This window comes from Macrobrachium rosenbergii, chromosome 6, assembly GCF_040412425.1.
Source record: "Macrobrachium rosenbergii isolate ZJJX-2024 chromosome 6, ASM4041242v1, whole genome shotgun sequence".
Classification (NCBI taxonomy): domain Eukaryota; kingdom Metazoa; phylum Arthropoda; class Malacostraca; order Decapoda; family Palaemonidae; genus Macrobrachium; species Macrobrachium rosenbergii.
In genome coordinates, this window is record NC_089746.1 from 12,424,695 (window position 1) to 12,439,461 (window position 14,767).

Consider the following 14,767-nt stretch of genomic DNA (forward strand, 5'->3'; position numbering starts at 1 on the left):
ATGCCTGCAGTATTGACAAAGAGCCCAACGGTATTAGGCAGGTTGGTATCTGTCACGCCAATTAGTAAAGCCAAACTCATCAAATATTCAAAGAGCAGAGGTGACACTGGTCAAATAACTTTTCCAGAGAAGGTTGCAGTAATTTAGGAGGTCAGTCAGAATTCCTAAGTAATTCATGCTTTCATAAAAGAAAAGATCAGGATGATATCGAAGTGTTGGGTTATAGATCATTGCAAATGAATTCTGTTACATTACACTGGATGTTAATGTATTGAAAATATTATAAAGGAGACGTTTACAGCAAATAAAAACACCAACTATTTTAATCAATTTTAGCAGAATTGTCATAATCATTTTAGATCTCCTACGACGTGATAAGCAATTTAACCTTCTAACCAAATATCGTAAATGAACTTTCAAGTATTCTCATTCTCTGTACTAGCTATTACATTACCCTTGGATATTGATGCACTGAAAATATTAAAGGAGATGTTTACAGAAAACAAAAAAACACACCTGCTATTTTAATCAGTTTAGCAGACTTTGCATAATCATTTTAGGTACCCTATACAATAAGCAACTTAATCTAACCAAATATCGTACATAAACATGTAACGTCATTCTTAGTATAAGATATTAGTAATAAAAGTCTTCGAATAAAACAGGAACGTGCAAATCTATGACTTTTAATTCCGATTAAACGCGCGAGCACTAAAATTTGCACATGAAAAAAGTTGAACACGTAAATCAATAACACCTGACAGTGAGTAAGTCCCGGCGAAGCTTAAACCTGTTCAAGCAGCAGAAGACATTGGTTACTATTAGTCATGTTAGACTGGCGAGCTTTGATTATTTATTTAGATATTTTATTTATTTACTTAATAATTTAGATAATATTGGTTTTCATACCAGGTAAGGTTGATAATAGGGCGCGTATTATCATATTCGTTAAAGGGTCATTGTCTTTCATAGCAGAACTGTAACAGTCATTCCCTAGACCCCTTATAGGCTATAGGTGTATTGGTCATGTAGGGAAAATGGGAGAATACAAATAAAATTTAAGTGTGTATAATTCATAAGTTTCTTGGATTAAAGACTTAAAATTAGGAAATGTGAACGTACATGTATTATGGAATGCATGGCATAAGGTATGTACTGGATTGGGCCTTATAAACCTCCAAGAAGCAATGGGTAGTGCCGTCAGTGCACCTCACGATGTGCACTGTAGGCATTACTTGAGGTTCTTTGCAACGTCCCTTCGGCCCCTAGCTGCAGCACCTTTCATTCCTTTTGGTATACCTGCGTTCATATCCCTTTCTTCCATCTTGCTTTCCACCCTCTCCTAACAATATTTTTTCACAGCCAGCAACGAGGTTTTCTTCTTGTTTACACCTTTAGGTCTTTTTTACTGTCAATTTCCGTTTCAACGCTGAATGACCTTATAGGTCCCAGTGCTTGGCCTTTGGCCTAAATCTTATACTCTAATCTAATCCATATAGGCCATATCAAAGTGTTCATAGATGTCGCAGGGTTATGTAAATTGTCAGCTTGAAGTTTTGCCATGATATATGACCAAAAGACTGGTTTGATGCGATGTACTTATATATGTATATATATATATATATATATATATATATATATATATATATATATATATATATGTGTCATATGTGTGTGTGTCATCTTAGGTAAATCCACCTGGAAAAAGTTCCGGTTTCTCCCTTGCTTACACACACACACACACACACATACACATACATGCATACGTAGGCATGTACAGTATGTATGTTTGCTTATGTTTTGCCAATCGGCAAAAAAAAATGCACTTCAATTACTAATCCAAATAAGGAAGAAAGTTGACATAACAGCTTTAAATTGTTGGTGGTCACCCCCATGTTTTCACTATTCCAGAGTTGACATAGATGCAATGAATAATGCTGAATAATTCTTTGCCTTTTAACCATAACATAACACATTGCGAGATATGAAAGAACCTCTTGGTTCCTTACAATTGACATCTGACTGTTAGATAACAAAATTATGCCCAGGGCTGGAAAGTGAGAGTGAGAGGAGAAAGTTGAGAGTACGTGTTAGAAAGGGTAAGGATGTTTACGAAAGCACGAAGCTAGAAAGTCGGAGTAATCGATGTAGAGTAAGAGAAAGGAAGTAGTTGACTGTTCGAAGCAATTTGGATCCGATAAGGACGACAGCAGACTTAAGGAATAGGTGAAAGAAAGAAAGAAAGGGAGGAGGGAAATTGTGAATTAGAAAGTAGATGGACTGAATACAGAATTAAGGCCAAAGGCCAAGTACTGGGACCTGTGAGATCATTCAGCGCTGAAACGGAAATTGAGAGTAAAAAGGTTTTGAAAGGTGTAACTGGAGGAAAACTTCGCAGTTGCACTATGAATCAGTTGTTAGGACAGGGTGGAAAGTAAGATGGAAGGAAGAAAATATGAAAGGAGGTACAGTAAAAAGAATGAAAGGGGTTGGAGCTAGGGGCCGAAGGAACGCTGCAAAGAACCTTAAGTAATGCCTACAGTGCACCGCATGAGGTGCACTGATGGGACTAACCCCCTACGGGGAGAAAGTCGATGAAATTAAAAAGAAATAAAATAAAAAAGGAGACACTACTTACATTTGGAAGCCGAGGAAGGAAATCTTGGGGTGGGAGCAAAGTTTGATTGTATGAAGAAACAGTTGGGGCCAAAATCTTCTTCATGGGCGCGAGGTATTGTGGTTAAATATGCATTGAAAAAGTTTGGCGCTGCTGATATTCTTAACGAAATACTGGTGGAGTGAGGAGCAAAAAAAAATAAATAAATAAATAAGATACAATGAAAGTTTGCTAAAAAGATTTTTAAAAATGAAGTTAACTGGAAAGTTGGCAAAATTACTGTTAGGTGTATTGGTCATGTAGGGAAAATGGGAGAATACAAATAAAATTTAAGTGTGTATAATTCATAAGTTTCTGGGATGTAATAAAGAAAGGCCTTAGAATTGACGGGATTATAGAACGGAGGAATGCTTGGATTAAAGACTTAAAATTAGGAAATGTGAACGTACAAGTAATATGGAATGCATGGCATAAGGTATGTACTGGATTGGGCCTTATAAACCTCCAAGAAGCAATGGGTTATTATTATTATTATTGAAACCAGCAAATTTTCGTCTTGGTTTAATAATGGTTTTTATCGAACCAATAGGTGAAAGATTAAGCCACTTTAGTCTTTCAGAAACAACAGTGTTTAGGCTTGTTAATATCTCTCTCTCTCTCTCTCTCTCTCTCTCTCTCTCTCTCTCTCTCTCTCTCTCTCTCTCTCTCTCAAAGCCGGTCGTTTTGCAGGGTCAAGTCGTGAAAATAAATTAAGCTTAAGTCGTTTTTATTCCCGTTTAAAAAAAAAAATTTCGCTTTCTGTTTCATCATACTACTAAAACTAGTATCTACTAACATTCACATCCTGGAAAATAGTTTGAATGATAGTTTATATTACTATTGTTAAGACATCATGCTCTCAATCACTTTAACATCTTTGTTCTTTTCTGTATTACTATTCAGCCATCTCATTTTAAATCGCTTCATCATCTTTGTTCTTTTAAAATTCACAGTTAAAAGGAAAATTACATAAAAGACGTATATATATATATATATATATATATATATATATATATATATATATATATATATATATATATATATATATATATATATATATATATATACATATATATAAGGGAGGCGCCTTGACTCGTGGCTACCTTGAACTTTGATCTGGCCGGCTGAATATAATAATAAGCCTTGATAATCATAAACTCCGTTTGCAAAGTCATCCCGTATACTTTCGGCGCAGACAAATTTTAAAATGGCACTTGCATGAATAGCCCACCCCGACCAGGTTTTTTTTAATAAAACAATAAAACACCCTCAAATATCCCCCCAAAAGCCAGGCGCTAGTTATTTGTAGTTACTTGCGATGCACATCGTTCTGACAGTTCCATAATTCTCTAACCTTTGTGGGAGAAGTCAAAAGCTAATATGCGATTATTTAGTTAGAATAAAATGACAACGAGCACTTTTAAAGTTTTCTGACGTAGTATACGTTGTATCACAACGAAGCAATGAGATGTTAAGACAGGAATATTCTCAATATTTACATTACATTAAACTGGAAGTTTTTTTTTTATTCCGTTTCATCACGTACGATGTTTTATTTTTCGCAATACTTTTATACTTTTAAGATTGCATAAGCCTAGAATTCTCTCTCTCTCTCTCTCTCTCTCTCTCTCTCTCTCTCTCTCTCTCTCTCTCTCTCTCTCTCTGATATTATATTAAAACTTATTTTCAAGGCAATGTTACAATCAGTATATATATATATATATATATATATATATATATATATATATATATATATATATATATATATATATATATATATATAATAAAAAATACCTTGAACCTTTCTACACATTCTCGATTGTAGCAATACCTTGAAAATAGAGGCCTGGGTTTTAACCTCGTATCTTTATACTCTTTTAACCTAAAACGATAACTGAAATATAAATATATAATCAATATACCGAAAGTTTCACGATAAGATGAAAACTCAGATTTTCCGTATTCTTACTCTTGACGAAAGCAAGCTATTGTCCCATTCTCAATGGTGTTGGTGAGGATATGAAAAGAAAGGCGGCTTCTATTCAAAATCGGGTCTAAATTGAACTTGATCATCCCATGTGGCCTTCTCCCGAAACAGAAACATGCTACTCTCTCTCTCTTCCTAGTGGAATAATCCTTATATATATATATATATATATATATATATATATATATATATATATATATATATATATATACACACACACACACACTCTCTCTCTCTCTCTCTCTCTCTCTTCCTAGTGGAATAATCATATATATATATATATATATATATATATATATATATATATACATATATATACACACACACCATTCAGGAGAGACAACAGTGCTATGAAGGACTAATATATGACCTCAAATCCCTCAGTAGTTCGTTGTCTTTTATTTATAACGATCACATTCTATCTCAGCAGAAGGTACCGCATCGAGGTCTTTACATATTCATATTTTACTTTTTTCTAAAACATTTTCTCTTTAAAGGAGAAAATACTCCTCTTGATCTCTTAGCGATCTTTCACAATAGCCGAAAAGACCTGCTTAAACGTCCACCTGTTCTTATGTATGCCTAAAAAGGGCCAGATGTAGGCCTATGAAAACATCTCCATGATAAGAATTTCCTCTGCGTCCATGTCTTTCAGACGACCAAAGCCCAATTACTCCAAGTACATTTTGGTGTCAATATCTGACTGAAGCTCTGGAGGGGTCAGTACGCCAATAGATTCTCTTATTAGCCTAACAGATGATAACGTATAGAAATTTCTGTGTACATACACAATGCCGTAGAAATATGCATACGTTTCTTTGTCTGGAGGGTTTGAAATGATAACAACTAATCTTTCAACTTTCCAAGCAGCAGATGAGAGCCAGTATCTGTGGGAAGAAAAGTTATTGTCTTCTATATTTGATGCTTAACTGTTAGTCAAACTCCCTTGTTTCAACAGTGAAAAGCCCACTGCCCTTAGCTTTCATTTTCTGCCAACCCCTTTGTTAGAAATTCCAACGATCATGATTCTCGTAATTTATCATTCTTCCGGCTTAAATTCTCTCCAGTATTCTTGGCATCTTTAAGCATTGCCAAGGTATCTGGTTCAGAACATATTTATGTACTTGTCATTCCTTTTAGAAACATACTTCGGTTTATCTAAGGAAAGCGACTGCCTCAGTCGTTCCAACAAATGCTTTAATCCCTGTTATAACTGAAGTATCAAAACCGTTATTTAACTGTCACTGTCTTGAGCATTTTAAATCCAACAGTGCTTTCAGATCACACGTAGCCTACGCTTCAACAAGGTAGAGGCCGTCGCCATGTGAGCTCCTAATATTTCCTACATGCAGTGAGAGGAATGTGGGTGTTGAATGGACTTAAAAGTAAAAATCAAAAGCTGCTCAAGTGAAGTGTTTGGGAATTATAAGCGGAGTAATAGGATCTATAACAGCAAAAAGTGTTTATAGCTATGGTGGTTTGCAAGGGAGGTGGAGAGGGAGACCACAACAAATGTGCTAGACCGATGCGGTGTCAGGTGTTAGTACTAAAAAACATTTAAATCCATAGACTCAAAAGTAACTGAGCTAAGAAGTCGGTGACATCGTATGTACTAGATCAGTGTGCTCTTGATGTGGTGTCTGTGTATGTGACTGATGCTTTGTTTTTCATTGCCAAACCTTTATCAGGAAAGATGTGTATCTGCATATGTTTATGCCTGTGTTTGTGAGTACTGCTCATACATCTTAAACACAAGCACACATACTAGGGAATTTAGTCAGTTTGATAAGAAGCTACTTGAAAAAATGCAACAAAGTGGCATGACTAGATATTTGGTGTAAGTACCTCAATACCGTTGATTCTCGAGATTTATTTTTGGAGGTCCTCAATTCCGACCTCTTTTGGCCCATCTGGCGGGCCCCGTTTATTTGCCAGTTACATTTTACATTTCTTGAATGGTTTGTTCCTCCTTCTCATGACTGTTTATGAGCAGATATTTTACAAGTGTCCTTGAATTGTGAAATGACGATAAACCACAGTATTCTAAAATATTTTTATATTCAATACAGTCCGCTAATGAGAAAAAGTGCAATACTTATATACAGCATTAATAAAGAAATCTTAGCTTACGTAGTATAGTGTGCTTATTGTGTATTATCATTTTTATTTAATAGATTTAGTGTTTATTATCCCATTTTCTCGCTGACAGATCGTATTTGAAAATGTAGACTGTAGATCAAAGCAGTGTCTGTTGTGGCTTGAATTCAACACATGTATCTCTCTCTCTCTCTCTCTCTCTCTCTCTCTCTCTCTCTCTCTCTCTCTCTCTCTCTCTCTCTCTCTCTCTCTATATATATATATATATATATATATATATATATATATATATATATATATATATATATATATATATATATATATATATATATATTACAGTATATAATTAAATATATATATGGTTATAATCACTGTATAAATATGTGTGCATGTATGTATACGTACACGTGTGTGATCTCTTGATTGCTCCTTGGCTTACTGTTCCCAAGATTCGATATCAATAATGCCTGTGAAAATCGGTTTAAAGAGATCCTTTTGACGTTACGTTATTTAGCTTATACCTCAGTCACTAAGATTTCTCTAATAAAACAGTTCTAAATAAGAGTTGCTTAGACATAAGCTGATCGGCACATTCAGAAAGCATTGGAAATAAGTTTCAAAAAAGTACCCTGGATTGCTAAGATCGGCAACAGGGAAGTCTGTCGGCTGCTGTCAGAAAATGTCAAGATTTCAGCTAAGCGCAAAATCTCGTGTAAAAAACGAGTTTGCGATTTAGTTCCATTCTTCGAAATAACTAAGTTAATAATTTGTTTAAAAATATTTTAAGGTTATAATTGAATATTATTAGTAATTTTGTTACATTGATGTTAAAATGATAAGGTTTCGTTTATGATTTTAATGTTTTAAATTATTCTCAATCGCGAGCAGAGGCGGGAAAAGGGTGCAGCAGACAGCTCAGGCTCAGTAGCTGAGATGGCGGTGCCAGCGACGAGTGTCGTGGTGCTCGACCGCGGCAACAACACCACTTGCACTGTCAATTTACACGGTAAGTGACATTTCGCAGTGATATCTGGACGGGATACGTCAAATCTGTCTGCCTTATGCACAGACAACGCGGGTTTTATTATATCGCGGTAATGTTGTCCTCCAGAAAGGCGCAAACGCGTTGGAAATCCCCCTGAGACGCCCGCGCGTGATTTTGGTCTGGTGTGGCGAGTTTTTTGTAAACGCAGAGTCCCCGGCTCGACGAAACAAAGGAAATACCGAAAAATGCAAAATCTGGCTGCGATCTGCATGCTGCAGTTCGGTGCGAAATCGTCTAAGGATTTCGGAGACACTTAGCTCATATTTCAACATGCCGTAGGAGGCGAATTACGAGTGAATAATGGCCGAGGGAGGGCTATTTTTTTCCCCAGGTCGGGGGGCTGGCCTCTGGGGGCCTCGTCGTATGGGTGGGATGTGGATGCAAAGGGGGGGGGAGGGGAAGGATGGTCTGTGGGCATCGGATACCCCCTACCGTGCCCCTGGTGGTCATTCACCCTTAAAGGTTATAAAAAGGATCTTCATAAATCTTCCCACAGGATCCTGCCCAATGCTCTCCTGTCTGTGTCTGTGCCTGTCTGTCTGTCTGTCTGTCTGTGTGTCTGTGTGTGTGTGTTTTGGGTCCTGTGCTTGTCATTCAAGGAGATCAAATGCTGAGAGTTAACATTCACATTGTCCTTGGAAAGTAAATGGGGGCAAGTTCACCTCAGTGCAATTAATGTAAAGGGCGTAAGGCGTGTCGCATTTTGAATTGTTACTTATTTATTTTTCGAACAGCTTTTGCTGTTTTCTTTGTAATTAGCAAATCTAAAGAGAAAGCAGTCAGTTGGAAAAGTAGAGGCTATTGGCTTTTGGTTATCATTAGCTGAAATTGATAGTTTTTGAAAGACCAATTTCAAAATAGTTGGTTATAGGCTGAAATTGATATTCTCTGAAAGTCCTGATTTAAAGGATAATTTAATGTGCTTGGGGTATCTTGGGCTGCAATTGATATTTCATAGACCTAATTCAAAGGATATTGAGCTTATTGATGGTTATCATTGGCTGAAAATTATATTTGAAAGACTGCATTCAAAAGAGAATTAATTTGCTTTTGGGTATGATTTGCTGAAATTGATGTTCTTTGAAAGACCAAATTCTGTGTGTTAATCATTTCACAGATGGTTAAGCTGCAAGCCAAATTCTAACAAGGTATTTTTTAATGTCTGTAATAGTCCTGTACTGATAAAAGTTGATTATAATTATTTTAGTTAACTTAAAATTCATGGACCCATAACTTGATTTTGGTTTAGTTAAGGGTTTTTAATTAATATAACAGTGAGGGTATGAGATCTTTAAGGATAGTAACCTAGGTTTATTTAAGTGTGCATTTATTTTGTAGGTTAGACCAAGAAAACTTGAGGTTACACCCAGATACACAGTGTTGAGTTATTTGCTTTTTCTCAGGTTAGAGTTCAGACATTTAGGTTACTGCACCATAGAAAGTAGATTGTATAGGCTATAGAATACAGTATATGATGACTGCAGGAAGAATTATTTTAATTTCCAGAATACAGTAATGGGTTAAGGGGTTAGCCAAAACCTGATGAAGTAAATAAGTTCTTGTTATATTTAAGGGCTCCCCGTACTTAATTTATAATAAACACTCATTATTTACAATATCAAGTCCATCAATAAAATCAGAATATTCTTTATTATAAACAAGAAAATGCTTGGATAGTTTTTGTTGTGGGCTGACGCTTTTGCAAGTACTTTGTAGATTTTTGTAAATCATTTTTCATGTGTATAATATTGACAGATATAAAGAAAACATGTCTCTAAAATGCTGAGGTTATATTTAAGTAAAATCTTAAAGTAAAGTTCTACACCAGTTATGTCTTGCAGCAGTGCAATCTGGGCTCTGTTGAAACAAATCTTACAGTTTTTGCGTGACTTCCTCTTGAAGTAATTGGATGTTTGTCTCCTAAAGTTGAAAGGTTAAGACAGGAGATTTTATGGCATGTTGATGATGGTGTAAGATAATGGTGGGAAGTTTAAAATGAGATAGTATAATGTTTTGTGTATGCCTTTAAAAGCCTGTTTATACTGTATTTGGTTCATTTCAGTGTCAAGTATAATGTACATTATATTAGGTAAGGTAAATTATCCCTTTCGAATCTGAGAGCCAATTCTTTGTTCATAAATTAGAAAGATGAAAATAGGTGCCGTTTTACAAATTTTATGTAGTTGCCCCGAATTTTGATGATTTAATTTTATTTTTGCTTGGGGGAAGTTTATAAGGTTTCATATGGCTTAAAATTTATGTATTGCCATAATTTCCAGATATATATAGACATTATTTTAACTCGGCCTCAAGTTAGCCATGGTTGTTGAGGTTATGATTAATGTACTTGCTCAGTTTGTTACTGGTCAATCTTAGCACTGCAGAATTTCAAACAATTTATTCCTGGACATGCATCAGATTAGAATTTTGTGTGGAGCTAAATTCTAATATGTTGAAGAGTCACAAAGGATTAAGGATTTGTTTAATAAAACACTTAATGTACTGAAACGGGAAAAATCCAGAAGAATGAGATATGAATCTAATAACTTGAGAAAATTTGTATATGCAGCAAGTGAAAGTAGCAGGAAGTAAATTGGAAAAATTCCTGATAGGTGTTAGACTTGTTCTATACTAAGTCTGATTAGAAATCAAGTAGATGACATTCAAGCTTATGTAATTGCTAAAAAAAAGAACTGGAAGACTTAATGAACATGTGTTGAAAAAAACAGATTCAAGGATAAAAGGGCAGGTAAAGGGCGAAGTGAATGCCAGCAAAGCAAAAATGATTGGGTCTGAAAGTCAGGTAATATGAAAGGTTGTATGGTATCTGCAAGTGATATGTTGAATGTAATTACTGTACTATTCTTGAACCCTTTGTGAAAATTTTCCGCTTGTCCTATTCTTCCTATATACTTCTATTATCTGTAAATAGCCTCATTAAGCTCCTTTTGAAAGAAAGTATTCTTTGTAGACTGTGAAGACAAATGAACAAGTAGATGAATTCAAGTCTTGCAGTGGCCAACCCCTTCATTGGAACTAATTTTGTCCCATTTCTCGGCAGAGATGCAACACTGAAGTGCTGTCATACCAGCTCATGTCACACTTTTGCCTTCAGACAGATGGTATACATGCTTCTTGATGGACAGTACTTTTTTTTTTTTTTTTTTTTTTTTTTTTTTGTGGCAGCAGCTGGGAAAATAATATTCAAGATAACTTTTTCACCACATATTTTGCTGAGTTTCTTGAGATCACAACAGAATGAAATAAGCATCTAACGTTATTATTTCCCCAAACGTTTTCATCCAACAGCTTTAAGGATTGTCATTTACTCATTGGCATTCTGTAGCATTTAGGGCTTTGTAACTTGAGTATGTAATGAAAAAGTGAGCTCACCTAAGGAACATTATTACAAATAGTTTGTGAAGAAACCCTCCCGTGTATCTCTGTAATTGCTGGTAAAAACTCCTCCTGCACCTTGTATCTTGAATATTTTAGCATACTGTACCAAATTCCTGTATCCTTCAAATAAATGTCCAGTTGTGCACCGATGACCGTTTCTTTGGAAGAGGATGGGTATACTATCATTACCTGCTCATAGATGACTTTTTCTGGCACATGTTGAAGAGGAAGCTTAGAATTAATTTAGACACCCATATACAGCAGAAGTTTTGCACAACTTTCGTTCCCTGTCATACTATATGTTTTACATTGAGTTCATGCTTCACCATTGAGGTCACTGTTTGTTATAAATGATGTAGAGTGAATAAATATAGAAATTTGCTGTTCTTGCTAGCTCTTTGGTTGCTTAGAGGAAAAATAATCAGGGTTGTAATAAATTCCATTGGATGAAATGTAAGTTTTGGACTGTATTAATGATGGTTATTTGATGTCAGAACTGTTAGTTGATGTAGCATGTATATAAGTTTTTCAGTAGTATATTAAAAAGCAGTGCTGTTGTGGTGAAAGGTAATGTGTAGGTAGTAGTATTTAGTTATTAATGAGTCAGGTTTTCCCATGAAAAGTATTTTTAGCTAATTTGACAACTTCCATATATTTTTATGTATTTCTCACAAAAATATAAGAAAGGTATTTTGTGTCCATCAAAGTTTCATTAAAATGCCATAAATAGTGAGTTCGCAAGTTGAAACATTCGTTTTTATATTTTTCACTTTCTCTCTGTAAGATTTAGAACCATTTCTTCATAATTCCAAATCCTGTGGTATCCTACATTTCAAGAAGTAAATCTTTGTCATCTGAAAAGAGAAGTCATTTAAACTTCCTGCTTCATTCTAGTTTTTAATGGTACTGTTAATCCATCTTTCCTGTTAAGGAATGCTTAGCTTTTCTTATCCATTAAACATATATTTTTTTTTTTTATGGAAATATATTTATAGGAAATATTTGGTAAGCAATTTTTGTGATACAGTAAACAGTTATATTTTCATTTTATCCTTGACATTCACAAGCTTAATGAATTTGTAGATGCTAAATAACCTAATAGCTAACACACAAAAGATGCGTGGCACAGTATAGCCTCTGCCTCCTCCATCGTTTCCCCTTGCTCGCCGTTGCTTCATCTTGTGAGTTTGGGCAGAGTGAGAGAGAAGTCTGTGACATGGTTTTTCTCCTCTGTCTGGCTCCTGCTGCAGTTCCCTCATTTTTTTACCACCCAGTTCCTCGTCTGCTATTGATTCAGGAGCCCTCCGTTGCTTTAGCAAGTGAGATGGGGTGAGGGAAATTGCAATAATGGTGGGAAGAGGAGGAAAATGCTCAAGATGGTTTAAATGAGGAATAGGTTGTAATAGAAAATGTATAAACTATTTGTGATGGGTAACTTAAGGATATTTATTTGCTGTTGAAACGTTTATAAAAAAAAAAATTCAGTTGATGTATTGAATGTTACACAAAGAAGATACAGTACAGTATATCAGAATCCCTCCCCACCCCCAAAAAAATTTTTTGAAGAATTTGAGTATGTGGATGTTTGGATTAAACTTTGTTATGCCTAGTGATATGAGGAAAGAACTGTAAGTTCTAATGAATGAAGGAGGTGCATTTACTCTCATATATACAGTATATTGGTATATATGGCAACTGTATAGCATGTCTTGATTTTTTGTACACAGTTTAATGTGTAATTGTTCTGACAGGTGCAACGGTAGTATCATGGCGTGTCAACAATCAGGAACAACTTTTTGTTAGGTAAGTCTGTTGAGCAATATATTATACTTGCATGTTCCAGGATGTGTCTTGGTGGTGGTTTTTATACTGCTGGTGTGACTTGTATTGATTAATCACCATGTAGTTCCCTATATGTTGTAGTTAGAAGCAATAGATTATTTAAGGTTCATGTTGGGATGTACGTTAGCCAGTTTGTACAGATTTTAATATTGATGTTGGTTTTATGTGTGGAAAATGTTGTTGCATTTTATGATATATATGTTTAACCGTATAACATAGTGTGAATTTTTACTCATGCTTCATAATCTTAGAAACAAATAAGAATAGTTTTTACTCATGCTTCATAATCTTAGAATCAAATAAGAATACTTATGAAATTACTATGAAATTTCAATTAGAAAAATCAGCTTATATCCAGATGCAAGTGAAAAATTGCTATTTAACAAGTTCCTGTTACTGAGTTATTTTTCACTGCAGTTGAATGTTGAAAGTCATGTGTTAGTGGAGACTGACTACCATTTTTTCACATTTGTGATCAGAATGTTTTTCTTAACTACCCTGGTTGTTTTTGCCCACAGACAAAAATAAGAGTAATCCGAACAAGTAACCGTAGCTCAGTATTGTGTTGATAATTACACCACTTTTCTTTCCCCTCACTCCATCATTTGCAACATCCCCCAACTCCTCCATCCTGCTGATGACCCTCAGCAAAAACTTCATCCTGTCCATCACACACCCACAAAAAGGTTGCTCTGGGGGTTCCAATTCCTGGTTACCAAGGGAATTCCACCCAAGACTGTCGTAAAGATCCTTTTTAAATTTAGCCTTTATTCGGTGAATTTGAGTAGGGAAATGGATGATGTTTAAAACAGCAATATCAAGAGATTATAATAAAGATATCTGTAACTTTAATGCGATGATTGGTGGTAAAAGTGTTGGCAATGAATAGCAGTTTCATATGCTAATTAATGGAAAATTAATACAACAAGTTAAAATTGAAATTCTTAGAGAGCATCACAGAGTAATAGTTGATTAATATCACAAATATACTTGAAAGCATTATAGATACTGTTCTCTGTATTATAAAAACTACAAATTAAAATTTCTCTCTCAACAATAATCAGGTTTTACTTTATAAAACCATCAGGTTTTCATAGTAAGTACTGTTTGTCTCTCTCTCTCTCTCTCTCTCTCTCTCTCTCTCTCTCTCTGTTAACAATAATCAGATTTTACTATAAAACCATCAAGTTTTCATAATAAATACTATTCTCTCTCTCTCTCTCTCTCTCTCTGTTAACAATAATCAGGTTTTACTCTATGAAACCATCAGGTTTTCATGTTAAGTACTATTCTCTCTCTCTCTCTCTCTCTCTCTCTCTCTCTCTCTGTTAACAATAATCAGGTTTTACTTTATGAAACCATCAGGTTTTCATGTTAAGTACTGTTCTCTCTTTCTCTCTCTCTCTCTCTCTCTGTTAACAATACTAATCAGGTTTTACTTTATAAAACCATCAATTTTTGTTAGTAAGTACTGTAGTATTATTTCCTCAGTAATAGAAGGATTAGATGAAAGTACTGTACACCTTAGAGCATTTTCATATTATTTTGTAACCTTGCATCATTTGAAGTGGATAAAACTAAATTTAAATGTTCACTATCAGCAGATATTGCAACCATGAACCCATTGTGTAATGGAGATTATGAGCAATAAGTGTGATTACCTTTACTCTCTTTTACGTATTTTTTAAACAAATTTAGTGTTTTGTATCTTTTCTTTAGTCTCTGAAGTTGCTCTTTAAGT

The 14,767-nt window shown here is 34.9% G+C and overlaps 1 protein-coding gene across 1 annotated transcript in view; it reads left to right on the forward strand.

Annotated features, from left to right (window-relative positions):
* The window catches only part of LOC136839197 (uncharacterized), a 37,104-nt gene that overhangs the window by 9,108 nt on the left and 13,229 nt on the right, over positions 1 to 14,767 (forward strand). The window contains exons 2-3 of the mRNA XM_067104930.1: positions 7,629 to 7,746; positions 12,936 to 12,987. Of these exons, the coding sequence (XP_066961031.1) occupies positions 7,629 to 7,746; positions 12,936 to 12,987 (170 nt within the window). The remainder of the gene's footprint in view (positions 1 to 7,628; positions 7,747 to 12,935; positions 12,988 to 14,767) is intronic.